This window comes from Microtus pennsylvanicus, chromosome X (genome assembly GCF_037038515.1).
Source record: "Microtus pennsylvanicus isolate mMicPen1 chromosome X, mMicPen1.hap1, whole genome shotgun sequence".
NCBI lineage: Eukaryota > Metazoa > Chordata > Mammalia > Rodentia > Cricetidae > Microtus > Microtus pennsylvanicus.
Window position 1 is genome coordinate 85,764,367 of NC_134601.1, and position 21,094 is coordinate 85,785,460.

The window sequence follows — 21,094 nt, forward strand, 5'->3', positions numbered from 1 at the left end:
TATACCCTTAAGCTGCAAGCCGACATAAACCCTCCTCTCTTCAGCTGCTACTGTCATGGCAGCAGAAAAAGGAACTAAGACAGGAATCTCCCAAGTGTTATTACTATGGCGCCTTGACTGATAGAGCTACGATGGTTTGCTCATCTTTATGACTCTAGAGCCATTTGTGCAGATAAATAAATTTGGTGATCACTCAAAATCCTGTGAACGATTGTTTCCTAGCAAAGGGGCTGAGAGTATGTGGAAGACCCCTTCCTGCAGCCCACTGGGCTGTACTGGGTATACAACTAGACTTGCCCTCTTCGATCCCCCTTCCCTGTCAGCTTGCTCACACTCATCAGAACCAAACTGTTCATTTTTTTTTTCAGTTTTTTTTTGAGCCAGATGCTTAGCTGTTGGTAGCTTGAAGCCAGCTGTGGTGGGAATGTTTACACCACAAAGAGTTTTCGAGAAACACTGCAAGGCAGGGCACCCCCCACCCACCATACACACACCAGAATGGCTTCTTACATTTCCCAGCACAGTACCGATTACAAATACTGAATTTCAGTACTTGGAACATGTAAACAGAGAGGCCCTGGACCGAGGCAGCAAAAGTGAGCCCTCTGGTTGAGCAAACCCTCTGTGTTTTACACACATGTCCACATGTGGAAAAGCTCACCGGCTGAACCATGGGCCAGTGTACTTTTCACTAGTCACTGTATGTGCCTTCCTTGAGGAAACAGAAGCACAGATTGTGCAAAGAGCTGGTTATGATTCCACGTGCCTGTTGCAACACCCCACTTATCAGAATGCATGGGTGGACTCAGACATGGAATCAACATCCTGGGTGATGCAGCTAGGCAAACGAATTCTTTTTGGCACAGGAACAAGCAACACTAGGCCCCAGAGCGGCTGGCATCAGGAATCCAAGCCTCTTCTCTTGTCTTTTCTGTGTCACAGCCACCGCCATCTCTCACCTCTGTTGTCCCTGGTGCACTGGCTCGGGATAGTGCAATTTGTGGGCGGGCAGCATGACTCACCACTTGGAAGGCCATTTTTCTAATTAAGGGGAGAGATGGATGGATATTTTCCCATACTTGGGCAGAAGCTTGGATCCTTTTACTGGAATTACTCAGCTTTACATTGAAGGGATGGCTTTTTCCACATTACAAAAAATTGAAACCTTTAACTTCCCTCAAACAGGATTGAGTGCAAAAAGGCAACAAAATAAAGTACTACACACACACACACACACACACACACACACGCGCGCGCGCTCGCGCACATACACATACATACACACACGCGCACACACACGTGCGCACACACACACATACATACACACGCGCGTGCACACACACACACGCATGCACACACACACACACACCCTCACAAGACAGGGAATAACCTTGACTAAACTGCTTAAGTTACTCAGGTTCTCTATCGATTTCTAGGACACATGCAGACTTCCAACCTTCCTGATGCGAACCCTCACTTTCCCTGCCCCCATCTTCCTGCTGTGCAGCTGAGCCCTTTTGCTTGGGGGTGCTGCTTAACCCTGAAAAGGATTGATGAATCCCAAGATCACTAGGGAGTGGGCAGAGTACAGGCAAGGACGGGAGGTTTCCCTGAAGGAACTAGAGGGTTCATCTTGGTGACATCCCATCGCCAGGAGGCAGGAGCAGCCACAGTGGGATGGAAGGTATGCAAGGATAATCAAATGCAGCATTGTCGTAGCCTTGGCAACCAACATGCAACTGCCCACTCCTTTCCAGGCTCAGCAATAACCTCTTAGATGAGCAGCAATGCCCCCCTGAGGGGGGCACTAGTGGTAGCAGCAATGCTCCTGGGTGACAGAGACCAGATAGGTGCTAAGAACCCCACCAGGGAGACAAGAGGCAACCTGGCCAGCTCCAGTCATCTGTCTGTTCAGGACACCCAGGTTCCATGCAAAGTCTTCTGGGGCTTGATTTGAACTTGCTCACATGCTTGCAGGTAAGGCTCTTAGTTTCTAAGGGCTTGGGTTCATATTTCACAGAAAGGGGCTTGGTGTGCTTGGCTACAAGAAGGACGCACGAAGGAAGGGGCAGAGAACATAAACCGGGTTGATGGCAGAGATTCAAGGGGAATTCAGGACTGTTTAAAGCTCTGGCACGGCCATCCTCACATATTTCAGGACACCCTATGCACTAGTTTGCATGCTAACTCAGCAATTAGATGTCTGCTAGATGCCTGTTGGTGCCCATTGCTGACAGGTCTGAGGGCACAGTGGCTTCCCAGTATAGCAGCTGATTCTTCTACTTGGGCTGTTTCTAGACATCACAGCTCTGCCTTTCCCTGTATCCCAGCCTATCTGAGATGCTGATGCTGTTGGCACTAAAGTGGCTATAGCTTACCCACCAGTAGTCTTTCCTGAAAGAGACTTGGGCCTGACCCCTGAACAGTACCTCGGTCACCCAGGACCCCAGAGTCAGACCAAGGAGCTCCTCCTGAGTCCTATCACACAGAACAGGCTGACCCACTGTCTCTCCTTACGAGGGGTAAAGCAAGGCCCCTGGCCAGACCATCAGAATATATGGACCAAGCATTGCTTGTATTGCCAAGAACATCTGACAACTTGGTTCCTGGTGACTGGAGTGAGTTGACATAGCTTGGAAAGAAGGCAAGCTGGCTGTTATGACAGCGACCTACGATGCTAAAAGAAGTGCTGTAGTTGAGAATACTGACTCTTGAGTGGTCCTTTTGTTGTGGAGAATTTTGTTGTGACATAGAAGGGTGTGTGTGGGGGTGTGTGTGGGGTGTGTGGGGTGTGTGTGTGTGATAGGAACCCACCCCGCCTCCCAGTAAGGCTTGGCAAAAGCACAGCAGATGTCTAACCCTAACCAAGGAGGCTTGAGATTCAGGGTTGAACTCGGAGCCACCAGCTCAAATCAGGACCAGTGAACAGCAAATGAGCACTGAGCACCTGCTGGCCTTGTCCTCACTCTGTGCAGGGATGCACTGGGGTAGGGAAAGATGCCTAGTTTTATGACTTCAACCTAGAGAGCTAGGCGAACCTTCCAGAGGGTTCCACACCCTGCCTAAAAACAAATTCCTCTGCAGGGCATGATGGCCCAGGCCTGTGATCCCAGCACTCAGGAGACAGGAGGATGGTGAGTTCCAGACCAGCCTGGGTTAAACAGTGAGCCTTCCTATGCAACAATAACAAAAACCGAGTCCATCTTCTGAGTGTTCTTCCTGCAGAGAGCTCAGCTCTCTATACTACCAGACTCCCACATACTAGGGGTTTGGTAAGCAATTCAAGGTGGAAATGAGCCAGACTGCGCGGAGGAGGCTTTTCTATGAGCCTAAGGATGCCTGAACACAGAGACCCTGGTGAAGTCACCAAAGTCCACCCATCTTCCTCCCACCTATTCCCAAGGGTCTTGGAGGCCCGGGAAGCCTTCCCACCTCTCCCCAGACATCTCTGACAAAGTGAAAACTGAAATTTCAGGCACATACCTACTCATTGCAGCCACTAGCTCGGCAGTCCTCCAGATGGTGGGCTCTGGAGGTAGGGGGCAGAGGGACCAGGTGAGAGGACAAGGCTGCTGGGCTCTTAACCTCCAGGCCAAGGGAAGTGAATTTCCAGGCGTAGGCTGGAGGAGGGGCAAGCTTGCAGTGAGAAGGGAAAAGAGGCAGGACCAAAGCTAACTCCTTCTTTTTTCTTCCTAAACTCAATCCAGATTTGCCTTCTGAGGGCTGCTTGAAACTGATCCCTATGGCTCCAAGTCGTCCTCTCTTAAAGTCATAGTCTCCCCGTGGGGGTGGGGAGCCAGGCAGCTCTCACCTGGGCAAAAGATGCCCTAAAACAAACGGTAGTGGAGACCACACAGGCATGAAATCTGAAACGCCCTGTGTCTTGGCTCTTGATCCACATTCTGAGCTGGAGGCTGACTTGAGGGTCCCTCGCAGGACCATTAGAAGCACAGGGCTGTGGCAGGAAGTTAGCTACTTTCCCCAGCACAGGCAGATTAGGGCCCCAAGCTGAAAGTTAGGAGCCCAGAAAGGAAGTAGAATAAAGATCACTGGACCAGAAGGCCTAGTTCTAGCATCACCCTCTGTCATTGTGTGCAAGCCACTCTCCTCTCTTGGCTGCTTTTCTTTCTGATTACACTGAAAGCTAACCATCACCCTGTCCAGCTCCTAGGTTGATGCAGTCTTCTGCTGGAGCAAAAGGCAGCAAACACCCTTGGGTGCCTGGCATTTGCCTCAGCATGCCCTGCTTTGGTCACCTTGTATCTACTAGTGCACAGGGCACTTTCTGCTCAGTTGGGGTGAGGATGGCATCTGATGTGACGAGGGGGCAGGCCATCTTTTGGGGGGCGGGGGAGGAGTTGGAACTGACAGGGCTGCATGCTCTTCATTGGGTGTTAATATTGCTCATCCCAGCCACTCCAGGGGTAGGAGGCTACAGACACATTGTCATCTGTTTCTTACCTCCATATTTTCCATTTCCTTCTTCCAGAAAACCAGTGAGGTCGCCGGGCTGGCAGGGCTCGGGGTCAAGCTCCCACCCTCGTGGTTTTCTCCAGCTCTTTCTTGTTGTGGGCACCGGCTCCCCCCACCCCTCCCAGAAGCACACACAGAGCCTCCCTCACAGCCAAACGTCTGCGCCTTCTCATTCTGTCTGCATTAAAGGCCATGGGCTCCAAGTCCCCCCTCCCTCCTCCCTTCCTCGTCCCCTCAAGCGGCACACCAGCCTGTTGTTCCTTTTGGTTCTCAGTTATCTCCACACGAGACTCTTCTAAGGAGTTTTGGGAAAAGGATTTCTTCTCAGTCCCTACCCCAAGTCCAACTCCATTATTGAGAGGCAAGGCCCAGACATTGCCATTTTGAAAGCTTCTTAGGTAAGCGAGTGTGGTGGCTCATGTTTGTAATCTCAGCACCCAAGAGACCAAGGAAGGGGAGTCCAGAGTTCAAGACCAGACTGGACAGAACAGAAGACAGTAGAGAGAAAACACGGCTCCCTAGGTGATTCTGACCTGCAGGCAGAGGCACAGAGCAGGAAGTTAAGGGCATCTGTTGTGGATCACACCAGGCAACCAGAGCCCAGACGTCCAGCTAACAGCTATGAGGAAGGGCCAGTACCTCCCAAAGGTCTCCCAGATGCCTCCGGCTCCCGCCATGCACTAGTGTCTAGGAGGAGTCAAAGAGACCAGCTCATGCAACAGCCCTGGGCACAGCTGATCACCTCCCAGGCTCTTCACAGCTGCTGTCAGTCTCGTCCTCACTGAATAGGCTAGGAAGCTAAAGCATAAACCACTAACACAGGTCTAAGTGAGCACAAGCAGGCATCAGTGAAGCTGGGATGCAGATCCAAGCATTTGGCGGGCTGGTGATAGCCACTGGGCTACACACTCCTGGTAGCCTGTTCTTGGGTCTTCCCTTCCTAGCTGGAGAGACCCTTGCTCTGAATGCCAGCTATGCAGATGCACTGGGGAGCTACAAAGGTGGTGTCATCTATTGCCTAGCAGGTGTCCTTTTTCTTAAGTAGGCCATTTGTGTGTTTGTGGGAACTGCACTGGAGGGCAGACAGTCAACTTGCAGAGAGGGCGGAGCCATGATGGACACAGAGTGAATTCTTAGACCCAGATGTCTATCCCAGCTTGGTCCTTGGTTTGCTAATGCCTCCAACCTGCCCTGATACTCTGCTGGCTCGCATTCCTGGTTTGCAGAAAGAAAGAGGGAAGGTCAGGGACCTGGAGGAATATTCAGTGTGGGACCTATGGGCCTCCGGCACCCAGCAGTGTAGCAACAGAGCCTGCCCAGTCATGCCATACACAGCCTTGGCAATCTGGTACTGCTTCTCGGCCCTTTCTCAGGAAAAATGCTTTTCAATGCAGTAAGTAAATTACCTAGGATCAGAAAGGGAATTGATGACCAGCTCCTGAGGCGCAATTTACAATGAAGTCATGCATGTTGCTTGATTAATATATTCAACACAACAAGATCTAGCAATGGGTCTAATGACTACCATAATTTCCAAGTGCACAGTGATGAGTGTAAATGATTTTGAAATACCTGCAACAGCCATAACGTGGTCTGAAAATAGCTGTTGTTCGCCTGGTGGCAATTACAGGTGCTGCTACTAGCAGGGCACATTACTGCCCTGGAGATGGCTTTGCCTGCTTCTGCTACTGCCCTGGAGATGGCTTTGCCTGCTTCTGCTACTTCCTGGAGATGTCTTTGCCTGCTTCTGCTACTGCCCTGGAGATGGCTTTGCCTGTTTCTGCACTTCCTTGGCCCCTCTGAGCCTGCCTCCTCATCGGTAAAGTGTGGGCTGCTACAAAGACCACCTGAGCTGACAAACAAGAACGCTGTGTTCAGCTCCACATGTAGGTGGCCAGAGAGCATCACCAGACATCAGCTGTTACTGCTGGTAGCCGCAAAAGGGCTTTTATGGGTCAGTGCCTGGAGTTCGTTTATCCAAACCCACCTCCAGCTAAGTTCTTGTGTGAAAAAAGGATTCTTTCAATCCGCTTGTGCTGCGGCTCATCAGTACTTGCCTGGCATGCACAAGGCCCTGGCTTTGCAGGCATGCTGCTACGCTGTGTTGTTTGGGGGACCTGGGCTCTTCAAAGGTGTCTCTTACAGCATTGCAAACGCCAAAGTCATTCCGGGTCTGGAAACAAATCCTTTTTTTAGGTGTAGCCTCTGAAAGCTCCCAAGGCTTCTTCTGGTGGTGTCTCTTGTGGCCTGTCCCCATCACCCTTCTCCAGGCACTCTCATTGCAACCTTTACTATGGCCCCAGGCTTCCCATTTAAGGTTTAGAACTTTGGGTGCTTAGCACCTTAGAGAATCCTGCCTCAAAACCAAAATGAAACAAAAACAAACCCAAAACCCAGGGCAAACTAAACAGAGTCCAGACATTTCCTGCAAGCTCACAAGTAATCTGGATCCCTAAGAGTTATTTCCCTAACTTGTTGCAGTTGTCCACAACTTGTGTGGAGAAGGTGACTCAGCCCCATTGCACATGTGGCGACTGAGACCCTGAAGGAGGCAAGGACGCGCTTGAAACCACTTGTTAGTGTGCAGGCAGAGCGAAACGTGGGACTCAAGACTGCTTTCAGTCAGGCCCCTAGAAGCAAATGAAATCTCCATCTTCCTTGCCCCCCCATTGCCTTCAGCCTGTTGGTTCCTGTCAGAACCTCTTCAGTCAGTTCCTGTCAGAATATATCAGCTTCATAGTCACCAAACCAGCAGGCCTACCCTAGATCAGGCCCTGGCACCTCTCCAGCCACCTTGACTCTGCCTTCTAGGAGAACCTCCGAAATCTGTGCTTCTGTCTCTGTCACATGCCCAAAATGCCCAGGGCTTGGAAGAAGCAGACAGTTCAAGTCGCTCACACACTTCCCTACTCCCTACCTTGCCATATCAGAGTGGAAGAAACCTAGTCCGGGCCAGGGAAACAGCCCAGTGATGTTTGACAGTGAGCAAGATGGAGGTAGAGCTGGGAGTAAACCCCAGGACAAAGACCCGTGATCTGCAAGGAGCTCAGCTTCATGCTATTCCCATGACATCACCACCTCTCAGAGCTACACTCCCAGCTCCTATTGTTTCAGGTAACAAGTGGAAATGCTGTTTTCATCAGCAACATAATCACGACTTCCCCTTCTATGTGCTCCTTTGGAAACCGAAGACAATGGCCCTTCTCCTTCTCTCACTTCTTTCCAGGACTCCTGCAGGCCGCCTCTGCACCAGGCGACTTCCCCTCCTTATCTGCTCTAGGAAGGGGCGGGCCCCGCTTACTTGCCAACCATTTCCACGAATATTTCTGCTGGCCTCGGCCCGAAATCAATTGGCCAGTCTCCTGTTATTGAGCAGCCCCGTTGAGTCGAATCTTCTAGAGCTCTTTGCCTTCCCTCAGCACCATGCCCGGCAGGGAGAGGACATTTGGATTTCCAAAAAATAAATGGAGGCTGGGTGTGGTGTGGTGCACACCTGTGATCCCAGAACTTGGGAGGTGAGCACAGAAGACTCAGAGTTCAAGGGCGTCCTTGGCGACACAGTTACACCTAAGCTACGCGGGACCCTGCCTAAAGAAAAACTAGCTAATTAATTCTTAAAAAGAGAAAACTGTGAGACGGTCGGGGTGATAAATGAAATATGTGTAGCATGATTGATAAAGAGAAGAATAAGACAGTCCTGTCCCCTCCTAGGAGCCGAGAGCTTGCTTATGAAGACGCTTTCTGAAAAGCAAAGAAACATGCGAATATTGACTCAAGCTGCATATTTGACTTTGCCGTCAGGCCAAGCAGGCGCCCGGGGTGCTGTAATTCGGCTGGAATACAAAAGGCAGTTGGGTATGAGGTGTCACAGATCAGATCCTGGAGTTGAGGTGATCTGAGGCAGTCTTTAGGATCAATTGTTAGATAGTAAGAAGTTGGGGGGAAGGGTGCGAGCAAGATGTTTCTAGATGTTAAGTGGGATGGAAGAAATGACTGATTCTTGATCTTGTCAAGCTGATAACCAATGCTAGCCATCAGAGACATTGAGTTCAAGGCAGGCCTGAGCCATAGAATGAGTCCTCTTCTGCCCCGCCCCACCCCCCAAAACCCAGAGAGCTAGGGCACTGTGGCAAGGAAACGCTAAAGCATGGTGCAAGAGAGGGAAGAAGAGGATTCTGGGAGGAGAAAAGTCAGGTTGGGAAGATGAGCTGAGCTGAATGCAGGGACCATGGAGGACCTTGGTTGTCAGAATCAGAAGCATCTACTCTAGTCTACAGGTAAGAAGGTGTCTCCAAAGCTTCTGAATAGACTGATTACCCAATGAAAATTTAGTTTCAATGTCTGAAAGGACCTTCCAGTATTAATTCTATTCGTGACCCCTTGACTGACCTTAGACTACTCACCTACCCGTATTCAACATAAGTAAGAAGAAGGGATTCTGCACTCCAAGGGGAGGTTTTGGAGTGAGATGTGCTTGAATCCCAATCTTGGCTCATCACTTTCTTGCTATGAGACCTTGTGCAGGTACCTGAACTTCTCTGAGTTTCAGTTACCCACGGGATAATAATGCCAGCCTTATAGACCAGCCTAGATGCATTGTAAGGGCGGTTTAAGGCCCCACCTAGCCCCAAGGACAAGCTCTCTTTCTCTGCCCACCCCCTCTTTTTTTTGGGGCGCTCTTACATATAGCCAGTGATTCTAAACTCATCAGGAAAGGGACCAGAAACGAGAAGGCAGGAGACAGATGAGACGTGTGTGGGAACAGAAAACATTGATAAAGGGAAGGCAGAGCCAGGGCACCTGTCAACCTGATTCCCTTTGGTGACCAGGAAGCTGACAATATTGCCACTGAAGTAAGCAAGTCATTGGAGAAGGAGTGTCACTTTAAGTCTGCTCACTCCTCGATTCTCTATCTTCACTTAGCAAACACCTACCAAACATCCAGAACATAGACCTCAATGGTGTGTGTGTGTGTGTGCGTGGGTGTGCCTGTGCGCGCATGCCTACATACTCTAACTTTGGTAGAGTGCCCAGGTCTCCCCTGTTCCTTCACCTCCAGGGAAGACAAGAGCAAAGGAATCTAAAAGGCATGTCCAACCTTTTGATACTGGGATATGGTATTGTCATTTACAAAGTTCAACCTTAAGAACCATGTAAAAAAATTAACAAAAAACTCCAAATGTCTTAAGTGCTTTATGGCTTTGGGTTGGGCCACATTGACAGTTATCCTTGGTTGCAAGTTAAGCTGTTAGGCTGTAGGTTGGACACACCTTAATAAAGAGCCTTGTTGTTTAAAGTGTGGTCTGCAATGGGACCAAGCTGAAGACCTAGATATCAATCCACACACCTACGAACACCTGATTTTTTACTAAGAAACAAAAAATATAAAATATACCCAAAAGATACTCAATCATACCACAAGGACATGTGCTCAACTATGTTCATAGCAGCATTGTTTGTCATAGCCAGAACCTGGAAACAACCTAAATGCCCCTTGACTGAAGAATGAATAAGGAAAACGTGGCACGTTTACACAATGAAGTACTACACAGCAGAAAAGAACAATGACATCTTGAACTTCGCAGGCAAATGGATGGAGCTAGAAAACATCATCTTGAGTGAGGTAACCCAGACCCAGAAAGACAATTATCACATGTACTCACTCATAAGTGGTTTTTAAACATAAAGTGAAGAAAACCAGCCTACAAATCACAATCCCAGAGAACCTAGACAACAATGGGACACTAAGAGAGACTTACATGGATCTAATATACATGGGAAGTAGACAGGATCTCCTGAGTAAATTGGGAGCATGGGGACCGTGGAAGAGGGTAGAAGGGGAGGGGAGAGGAAGGAAGGGGAGCGGAGAAAAATGTATAGCTCAATAAAAACAAAAAAAGTGTAAAATGGATAATAAATAAAGTGTGGTCTGTAGACCGGAAGTATCACCGCCACATCTTGAACGCTCATTAGGGAATATGAAGTGTCGCTGTGGATGGTAGCTGCGCATCTGCCATCCCAGCTACTCAGGAGGCTGGCAGAAGGATTCCTGGGTCCCAGGAGTGAAAGCAGCCTTGGCAGCTTAGCCAGACCCTGTCTCACAATAAGCTAGGCATGGTGACTCATACCTGGAATCCTAGCACTTAGGAGGCCGAGGCAGGAGGCTTGCAGTGTGTTCCAGCCCAGCCTGAAATATAGTATGAGACACTATTTTCTTTTAAAAAATATCAACAAACAACCACCCATAAAATGTAAGTTTTTATGTTCTGTTCCAGACCTTATAAAACACAGTATGGCCAGGTATGGTGGTATATGCCTACAGTCCTAACACTCCAGGGGCTGATGCAGGAAGACTGCAAGTTCAAGGCCAGTTGGGCTATACAGGAAGACTGTATCTCAAAAAATAAAATTATAGAAAAAAGAGAGTCTACACTTTGTCTCATAATCCTTCTTGTCTGTTTGTTTGCATGATTTGAGACAAGGCTATGTAGCCTTATTTGACCTGGAACTTGTGACAATCCTCCTGCCTCTGCCCCTGGAGTGCACCATCCATGGCTGTGTCTCCCAATCTCAGACATACAAGCCACCTTCTAAGACTTTGCTATTTATGTCACTGGACACACGCTGAAAAGCAAAGACTAAAGACAGCAGAGAGTCCTTGTTTTAGGGTTCCCGCTTGGACAAGTGGGGCAATAGGTTTCTAAGCATCCTTTCCTAGCTCTCCCCCACAGCAAGGAGTTCAACATTGTCTCGGTGGCCCTCAAAATGGAAGGGAACTCCAACCCAACTGAAGGCCTAGGGGAGCATCCATACAGTGGCGTGGAAACAGAGCTGACCTCAGAGAAAGTTCTCTGAACTTTCCCAAGGAATTAGCATGAGGAGCCTCCGCTGGTTAAAGAATCAGAGTTTGGGAGTCTCGCCAAAATCTCTTGCCAGCAGAGTTACAGCTGAGAGAAGGTAGAGCGCTCTGTCCTCAGCTCATGCCTTCGTTAGGCACAGAAGACTCACCCTGCGCCAGTTATACCCGGATGAGTGCCCGTGTGTGCGAATTTTAATTTCAAAATCCAAGAGCTGCACCGGATGGTGAAATTATGTTTGGATTTTATTTTATTCTTAGTACAAAAGTGCTGACTTGTTTTTCTACAACAAAACTGTGTTAGTATAAAATCTGCAAATAACAAAGACTTTATTTTGAAACAAATTAATACAAAGAAAACTCATAGCAAAATACAAACAAGTGCAGACTTCCATGCCATAGCTAATTTATTCTGTGGGAGTCGGAGGGAAGACAGTGTGAGGGGAGGGAGGAACATGGAGGATAGCCAAACTTGTAATCTGAAGACGGCCTGAGTTAGAGGTCAAAACCTCCGCCTCCCCAGCTGAACAGCTCTGGACAGGGCCTAACCTACGTTCCTGGGATCATTTCTGGAAGCAGTCTTAGAGCTGGAAGAATCTGAAAGACTGCCGAGTCATCTCTATGCTTTTCTCCTTGAGCGAGGGAACTGAGGCACAAGGAGGTACATGGGGTACACTCTGCACTTTGCCAAGGCCCGTTTCTGTACTGCCGTCCATCTGGTCACAATCTGCTCAGCTAATGTCTTCATCTTGTATTCTTCTGGGTTCCATGCCCTCTTCTGAGCCCACAAAACACTCAAGACATTTCTTTATCATTTGACAAATGAATGCCTATTATGTGTCGGTAGCTATCGTATGCCCTCCAGATGCATCAGCGACCAAGGCAACTCTGTTCCAGTGTGCAGCATGAAGTCCTTGCTTTTATCTGCTCAGTAAACGTTACAGATCACTTGGGTGCACAGTCCTGCGTCAAGCGTAAGCTGCTTTCTGCTCAAGGGCCATTGTTCTCACGTTTGGCTTCCTCCCTTCTCTGCACTGTGAACATTTTCTGAATGAACGAATAATGAACTGAAGTTTGGTGTTGGGGGCCCTGCTCAGTGGAACAACAAGTATCTAGCATGCACAAGGCTCGGGGGTCTATCCTGAGCAAAAAAGTCCAGGGTCACACACAGCATCTCATGACAAAAGACGACAGGGAAACTGGTCCCCCGTAAGTAGAGCACTTTCTCCTGCCCTGCATTACTGTCAGCTCAAATCTTAGGCCACTTCCCTCAAGTGGCATTCATCAGAGGAAAGAAGGTCGCAGTCTGGGTCCCCTGGGCAGATCCATTTTGAAAAGAGGTAACCAGCTCTATCAGAGACCCTGTCTGAGGAGAGAATGCTGTCAGCTTTAGACAGCGTGGGCCGAGCAAGAAGGGCATTCTCCTGCGGGGGTCCATAGCTCCATCACTCAGTGAGGGATGAATCATCCTCAAGTACACATCCTTTCTCTTAAAAACATCAGGAGGAGGGGAGGGAGTGGGAATTTGGTTTGGTATCTTTTTTTAAGTAATAAAAAAAAAATCAAGGCTGCCCTGACAATCACTCCCCACTCTCCCAGCCCCTGGGCCGGTGCTTCACGCTTCCATCCAGAGGCAGCTCCAGCCTTCTTGGTATGGCCTGCCAAAGACTGCACCGCAGCGCCCTCTGCTGTCCTGTATCGGGCCTTGCTGCCGCTTGCCCGCCCCTAGGAGCCGGGAGGAGCGGGGAGCTTGGCGGGGGCAGTGAGACTGCCTAGCAGCCTCCAGTTCCGGAGGTGCGCGGGGATCATGACTCACCGTCCGCCTCTCCCGCCTGTTAGCCGCCTCCGCACGCGCCTGGTGACGCGCGGAGCCGCGCCAAGCTTCTCTGCTCACGCAAACCAGCCTGAGGACCTTGAGCCTTGACGGCAGCACCTGCTCTGCCCTCCCATGCTCCCTTTCTGTATGAACCCCATCGCGCTGAGATTCTCCCACCCCTTGCTCCCCCGCATGGATTCATTACAAGTCCTAATGGGGCCAGAGACTGAGTGAGGGCCAGAGAAAGTTGGGATGAAGGCAGAGATCAAACCGCTAAGGAGTAGGGGAGGGGCTACATGACTCAGTCGTGTGTGACTCCAAAGTTCACGGTGAGATGGGCTTTCTATAACATCAAATTGCATCCTACACAGGCACTATAAACATTCAGGAAGGGTCAGTTAGACCATGGTGTCATACAGGACTTTGAAATTCGAGCAGTATAACAAACATTTACCATTTTAGAAACAAAAGGAAAGCTGTAAAATAACACTTAATGAGAAAGGCAGGTAGGTGAGGGGCTTGAGTGTGTAAAGTGTGTAAAATATTTTGGGGTTAAGGAGCAGGGAACAGAGCTGGGCAGAGTAGCGTACGCCTTTAATCCTAGCACTTGGGAGGTAGAGGCAGGTAGGTCTTCGTGAGTTTCAGGCCAGCCAGAGCTACATAATGAGATCCTGCTCTAAAACAAAACAAAAAGGAGCAGGGGAAAGTGGCAGGAACTGTGGATAGGGGACTGCACCAGAAACTGGAACAGGTGGGAAGGAGAGGTCCCTAAGGTGATCCTGGAACCTTGGTAACCTCAACTGCAGTTGAGTCAAGAATGTGAGCTCTAAAGCAGGTACAGCTCTGAGATCCAGAAGAAGATAGAAAACGATCCAGTTACAGTCCACATCGCCTTTGCCCCTGACTCTGGTGTTTGCCACGGACAGTTTTGTTTTCTATATCAGTGATATATTGCTGGTTTTGTTAGATGCTAAAAAAAAAACCCACAGAGCAGCACCTGCAGCTCAGGCTCCACCTCTGCTTTGGAGACCATAACCTTAGGGAAGAGAATTCAGATTGGTGAGAGCAGTGCCCATCCCCGGGGACTGAATGAAACATAGGTCAGGGCAGAGCTGCTTGCCTAGACAGCATTTGCGGAAAACATAGAACCCTAGCCGGGTCCCTACTGCCTCCTGTGGGGAAAGTGTGGAGGGTCAACTGCTTCACCGTGATGCTGAGTGACTTGCAGACCTAAGGTTTGCACCTGAGTGAGCCCGTCGAGTCATTCAGACAGCCCCACCCTGAGCCAGGCATCTGGGCTTTTTTGACTTCCCCGTGGGTACCTGCTGCTAGCAGCACCACTGAACGGACATGGCGCTGGGCAGACAGTGCGACTCCAGAGCAGGGGTTCTCAACCTTCCTAATGCTGTGACTCTTTAATATAGTTCCTCATGCGGGGACCCCCAACCACACACCTATTTTCATTATTACTTCCTAACTGTGATCTTGCTACTGTTGTGAATCGCAATGTAGGGCTGGAGAGATGGCTCAGCCATTAAAGGCTAGGCTCACAACCAAAATGGAATTGTGATGTACATACTTTTGGAGACAGAGGTTTGCCAAGGGGGTTCCAACCCACAGGTTGTGGACCTGCTGCTCTGGAGCCAAAGGAGTTAGATAAGAGTAATCGCTCATGTTTCTGCACCCACTGGTATTCCCACCCCCACCCTCCGCATCCCGACTGGCTGTCCGCCTGAGCTCCACCTAGAAAAGCACCACCCACTGACTGTCTCCCGACAGTGCTTAACTATGCACTTGACCACGCTTTCTGTTTCTTTCCGATCAGGGAAAGGAGGTATTGTCTCAACTTGGGAGTACCACTGAGCAATAGACTAAGTTTCCACAGCCTATTAAAGATTTAAAATAAATATTTAACTTCTGGAGCCTGAAGATCAGGCCTTCAGAAGCAGACACAAGCAGGGTGGTGGTGAGCGTGGGCGTAGGTCAGGGAGGTGGTCTATATGTGTTCCTTAGGCCTGGCTGCCTTTCATGCAGGCTCCAGTGGTCTCCGTAATGGAGAAAAGGTTGCCCGACGGAGGCAAGACCGCCTCGTCTCCTTAAAGTCATCTGCGAACTCACTGCTTCTCCGGCTAAATCTCCACAGGAATTATTCATTGAATTTAACAAACCCATTCTCAAATCAGGGAGCATGCATAAGGAATGCAAAAAACACTTTAGAGAAAATGGAATGGAAGATGATTCGCTGCACGAAGTACTAAATCCATGGACACAGCAGTAGACATCTAGGATGCTGGGAGAAACTGTACAATGGTAACTTGGATAAAATGGACCAGCTTTTTAAAAAGCACAGACCTCCAAAATCTACCTAATAAGAAATAGATTTGAAAACCTCTGCAGCCATTAAGAACACTGAGATCTTCCAGTCTAGTCACTGACCCCTTCTAGTGGACAGTTTTGGAACTGGAACTGTAAGTTTTCATGGTGTAAATGTGTTCTGTCCTCCATTTTCAGTCTATTTCCTAACGATTTTAGGGTTGCCTCTTCATGGAGGGGTGTTAGAATAGCAATAAAGGCTTCATTAAAGGAAACCCTTTCTGATCAAGAGATCTAGTATTCCAATTGGCGGGGTCAATTACCTGGCCAAAAGACCATCCCTTAGGAAGATCACTCTTAGGAACTCAGGATCACTATAAGCCATGCTAGAGAAATAGGAGGAATAATTATCCCTTTAATGAGATATTGCACTTTTCCTTCCCAGAATTCCCTACTGCAGTCTCTTATAGAGCATAGCCATACCGTTTCCTAAGTCAGCCCACCCGTCTAATTACTCAGAAAAACATAAATTCCCTAACACACTGGACTTCTTTAGTCTTCCTGTAAAGCCCCTGTCCCACCATGTGGCTGCTGGCTGCCGTATGGCTGATCTCCGTGCCCAGCTTTGCTGCCCCCACCCTCGGTCTCCTCCTCTGGGAAATTGCTGAGGTTTGCAGCTTGCCTGACCTAGAGTTTTCTTTTAAGCTATATAAAAATAGTCCCTGATCTTAAAAAGAAGAGAGAGAGAGGAGAAATGAGCTTAAAATTTAAAACAGAAACATTAAGATCCACTGGGTGGTAGAGCACACCTTTAATCCCAGCACTTGAGAGGCAGATCTCTGTGAGTTCAAGGTCTATAAAGAGAGTTCCAGGACAGTCAGAGCTGTTAACACAGAGAAACCCTGTCTTGACCCTCCCCAAAAGAAATATCAAGATCCAATAGTTTTATTGGTAAATTTCTCCAACTGCTCAAAGAATTCTATACCAATTCTACACAATTGATGTAATCCACCATACTAACATATTAAAGAAGAAAATAATCATGTCAATTATGAATGCAGAAAAGCATCTGATAAACTCTTATACTCACGATAAACTTTAAAAATTTTTGAAAAATAAGAAAAGAAGGGAAATTCATCTTGAAATCTAAACTAGCCATATAAGCCAGTCCACATATCTGATCATCAAAACTCATTTATAGCTGGGAGTTGGGGCACAGGCCTGTAATGCCTGCCAGCAAGAGGTTGAGACAGGAGGATCTGGAGTTCAAGGCCTGCTTGGGCTACATTCTAAGACTCTAACTCAAAAGGATTTACAGAAGGAGAATTGGTTAATTGTACTTCATCAAAGTCAAAACTTTTTCCTGTGGAAGACCATACTGAGAGGATTTTTCAAAAGTTAAATGCTAGGGGAAATATTTGACAAACATATGTCCCACAAAGCACTTGAATCTAGAATGCATAAAGAATTCTGAAAACTCTGCGGTGAAACATTCAAACAGCCCAAGCAGAAAATGAGCTAAAGACATAAATAGGCATTTACCGAAGAGGAGACATGGTTTTCACATCAGCCCATGAGATGCTCAACCTCAGGAACCACCAGGGAAATGCAAATTAAAACCCCAGTGAGAAATCACCACACACCTCTCTGAATGTCTAAAGTTTACTAAAATGCGACACCACCAAATGCTGATGAAAGTGTCTGGAAATCCGATCCCTCGGACACGACTGGTGGGAACATAAATGGTAGAGCATTCTGGAAAATCAGTTTGGCACGTTCTTAAAAAAAAACTAAACATACAAATACCGTATGACCCAGCAACTGCACTCTTGGGCATCTGTCCCAGAGAATGGAAAGCTTAAGTCCACAAAAAAGCTGCTGGGCAAATGCCCATAGCAGTGTTATTCGTAAAAGCCAAGCCCAGGAAACACCACAGATGCCCTCCAATGTGTGAATGGACACCTTCTGTGATCTGTGAGAATCACAGAAAGCTACTCAGCAAAACAAAGGAGGACCACTGTACAAATAAACAAACACTGAATGCCAGCACATTGCCAAATGTGATGAGGCCGAGGACGACGCTCTAGAGCCGCGGTTCCCAACCTTTCCGATGCTGTGACCGTTTACTACAGTTTCTCAGGTTGGGGTGACCCTGCTCTTTAAGTGATTTCATGGCTACTTTCTAACTGTAATTTTGCTACTATTATGAATCGCAATGTAAATATCTGATATGCAGGATGTCTGATATATGACCCCCAAAGGACTCAGGACTCATTGGCTGAGAACCGCTGCTCTAGCTAATGGTAGCAATGAAAAGAAATCCCTAAAGGTCACATGATATATGATTGCATCTTTTTAACCTAATTTTGTAGAAACGACCGAATTCAAAAAATGGGACAAAGTTGTTATATTATTTGCAGGAGATACTTATATTAAGCAAATTAAGACAGCCTTAGACATACAAGTATCATATGTTTCCTCTCATTCGTGATTCCTAGGTTTTATACAGATACACACAATCATTTATGTGCATCTGACATGGAACTAGAAGTGTAGCTTTCACAAAGCTGCCTAATATGAAGGTGGGGAGGACAGGCAGGGGACAGAGTATGGGAAACATGTTCAATGTATAACATAGACTTGTATGAAAACATCTTTACATACTATAATATAATGTACAATATAGTCAATGAAATAAAAGAAAAAGTGGTGGGCTTGGTGAAATGGCTCAGAGGGTAAAGGTGCCACTGAGCCTGATGACCTGAGTGCCACGGCAGCCCCTCATGGTGGAAGGAAAGAAGAGCTCCTGAAAACTGTCCTCTGACCATGACTTGATCAGGCACATCAATATGCGTGTGCATGGACGTGTGTGTACACACTTACACACGCATGCACGCACACACGTGTGCACATACACACCCACAAATAAATGCAAAACTAAGGGAACAATAGGGGTTAAATAGGAATTGGGTGGGCACGGCCTGGTAGTGTTGAAATGCTGTTTTGTGACAGTCGGTCTCAGCATTCTGCTTGTATGTTATTCTGGATTTTTAACCATAGAGAAAAGCTGGGCAAAGAGCACCTGTATTATTTTTGTAATGGCAGGTTACTCTACAATGATTAAAAAAATAAACCATTTAATTATGAGAACAGTGAGTTAGATGCGCATCCTGACACAGAGGTTCCCAAGACATAATGTTAAGTGAAAAAAAGCAAGTTGCTGATCATTGTTTAGGGCACCACCGATTGACTGTTTTCAAGTTTCCACGTAAAACCAAGCTGTACACAGCGACGAAAACCCCAAAGGAGGCGAGCACTCCACACCAGGAACAGTGACTACCTCTGGGGAGCAGGGTGGACACAGGGTTTTAAAAGTAGCTGCATTGGTTTTGATTACAATAAGAATGTATTCATGGGCTAGTGGTTTGGCTCAGTGGCAGCGCGATTGCCTAGCATGCACAAGGCCCTCGGCTCCATCACCAGCACTGGAACAACACAAACATTGCTGAGAATATATTCATATTATTTGTGTTATAAAATCATCCCTGCAGTGTTCTAGGAATTCAAATCCGCATTGCTCATCTGCAATGTTTCATCAGCATGGTAACCGGGGACATAGCTCCCAGCCCCCCGCCCTTGAACCTGAAGGAAGTGGATCTGATCCTCCTCGTTTTGAAACAGGCCCAGCAGCAGCTGAGGCTGTCCCTGAGGAAGGGCCAGTGTCCCACTGCTGCTCACAACCACTTAAATATTACACGGCAGACAACATAACCACATCTTCTAGAGGGCTATGGTCAACAAAGTGTCGCACAGCCACAAACCTGGGAGCAGCAAAGGCCTCCCCACCTTCAGACCTTCAGACATGGCAGGTGCTGAGCCTTTTGGAAGAAATCAACAGCACCAGGTGGGCATAAAGGCTGGATGCCTACAACCCAGCCCAAAAGACTAAGGGCGGACTCACCTCGGGTGGCCCCAGGCTGTGCATCCTTTCTATTATTTCTTTTTTTTTTTAATATTTATTTATTATGTATACAATATTCTGTCTGTGTATATGCCTGAAGGCCAGAAGAGGGCACCAGACCCCATTACAGATGGTTGTGAGCCACCATGTGGTTGCTGGGAATTGAACTCAGGACCTTTGGAAGAGCAGGCAATGCTCTTACCCTTTGAGCCATCTCTCCAGCCCCTTTCTATTATTTCTTAATTCACCATTTGTGGAGTACCTACTATGTGCCAGACGGCACAAATAGTGATGTTCAAAACCAAGTCATTGCCCTGCTCTACTGGGAGAGTAGGCCATGAACAAGCTACATGGGGAACTTAGTTGATGGGTGGCATTAAGTGCTATTATTAAGAGCAGCAATGGGAAAAGGGTGTGAGGCCATTTGAGAAAGGTAGCCAGATCGGGTCTCACTAAGAAATCAGTGGCTCAGTGGGAGTCAGGAGTGGAGAACTCAGCTCCCGAGACAGGCAGTTTGCCTGGCCATTTTCCCCTTGCTCCTCCATATATTTTCTGCCCTTCTGTATCCAGTTTGGCCCTTGTAACTGACCTGTGCTGGCTGCATCCACAAGCTCCCTTGCCCTCTGGCTGCGAATTCCATTCACCCAGTGGCAGGCACCTGTAAGGACAAGAGAAAACAAAGCCAAGTGAGGGGAGGACATTGCTTCCCCGTGCTCTTTCTGAGCAGGGGCTCTGTGCTGACAGCACCCCACTCCCGCAGGCGATCTTCTCCGCACAGAGGGTGGGAAGAAGCAGTTACATGCTTTGTTCTTTCGATTTGGTTTTTGTTTAATTTTGAGCCAGGATCTTGCTGTGTAGCCCAGGCTGGCCTTAAACTTAAAATCTTTCTGCTTTGGTCTGCTAACTGCTGGTTTTACAAGCCCCAGTGACTACAGTCAGCTCAGATTCTCAATACACATTATTTTTATTTGCACATATTCACTGAACAGAATGATAGATTTTATTATGAAAATTTCAAACATGTATATCATTTGCTTTTCTCATATTTGCCCATCTTCTCTTATCCTTAATCTGAAGGTGTTTTTGAGGTGTCCTGCCCCACTAAATCACCAAGCCCCAACCCAAGATCAGTGCCTTGTTCCAGGTCACTGTGCAAATTAAAGAGAGTTCTGTTGCCCCCATGGTTTCAAAAGGTCTCTGTGTAGCAAGAGCATCCCACTCTGCTATCCATGCAGAAGTATCCTAATATACTGCTACTTACGCAGGAGCATCCCGACACTGCAACCCGTGCAGGAGCATCCTAATATACTGCCACCTGTGCAGGAGCATCCTAATATACTGCCACCAATGCAGATGCATCCTAATATACTGCCACCTGTGCAGGAGCATCCTAATATACTGCCACCAGTGCAGGAGCATTCTAATATACTGCCACCCGTGCAGGAGCATCCTAATACAATGCCACCTGTGCAGGAGCATCCTAATATACTGCCACCTGTGCAGGAGCATCCTAATATACTGCCAACTGTGCAGGAGCATCCTAATATACTGCCACCTGTGCAGGAGCATCCTAATATACTGCCACCTGTGCAGGAGCATCCGAATATACTGCCACCTGTGCAGGAGCATCCTAATACACTGCCACCTGTGCAAGAGCATCCTAATATACTGCCAC

The 21,094-nt window shown here is 47.9% G+C and overlaps 1 protein-coding gene across 2 annotated transcripts in view; it reads right to left on the bottom strand.

Moving 5' to 3' along the window:
- Nhsl2 (NHS like 2) overlaps positions 1-21,094 on the bottom strand; it is a 284,290-nt gene that overhangs the window by 132,951 nt on the left and 130,245 nt on the right. For both annotated transcript variants that reach the window (XM_075956765.1, XM_075956764.1), the window contains exon 2: positions 20,009-20,077. In XM_075956765.1, the coding sequence (XP_075812880.1) occupies positions 20,009-20,077 (69 nt within the window). The remainder of the gene's footprint in view (positions 1-20,008; positions 20,078-21,094) is intronic.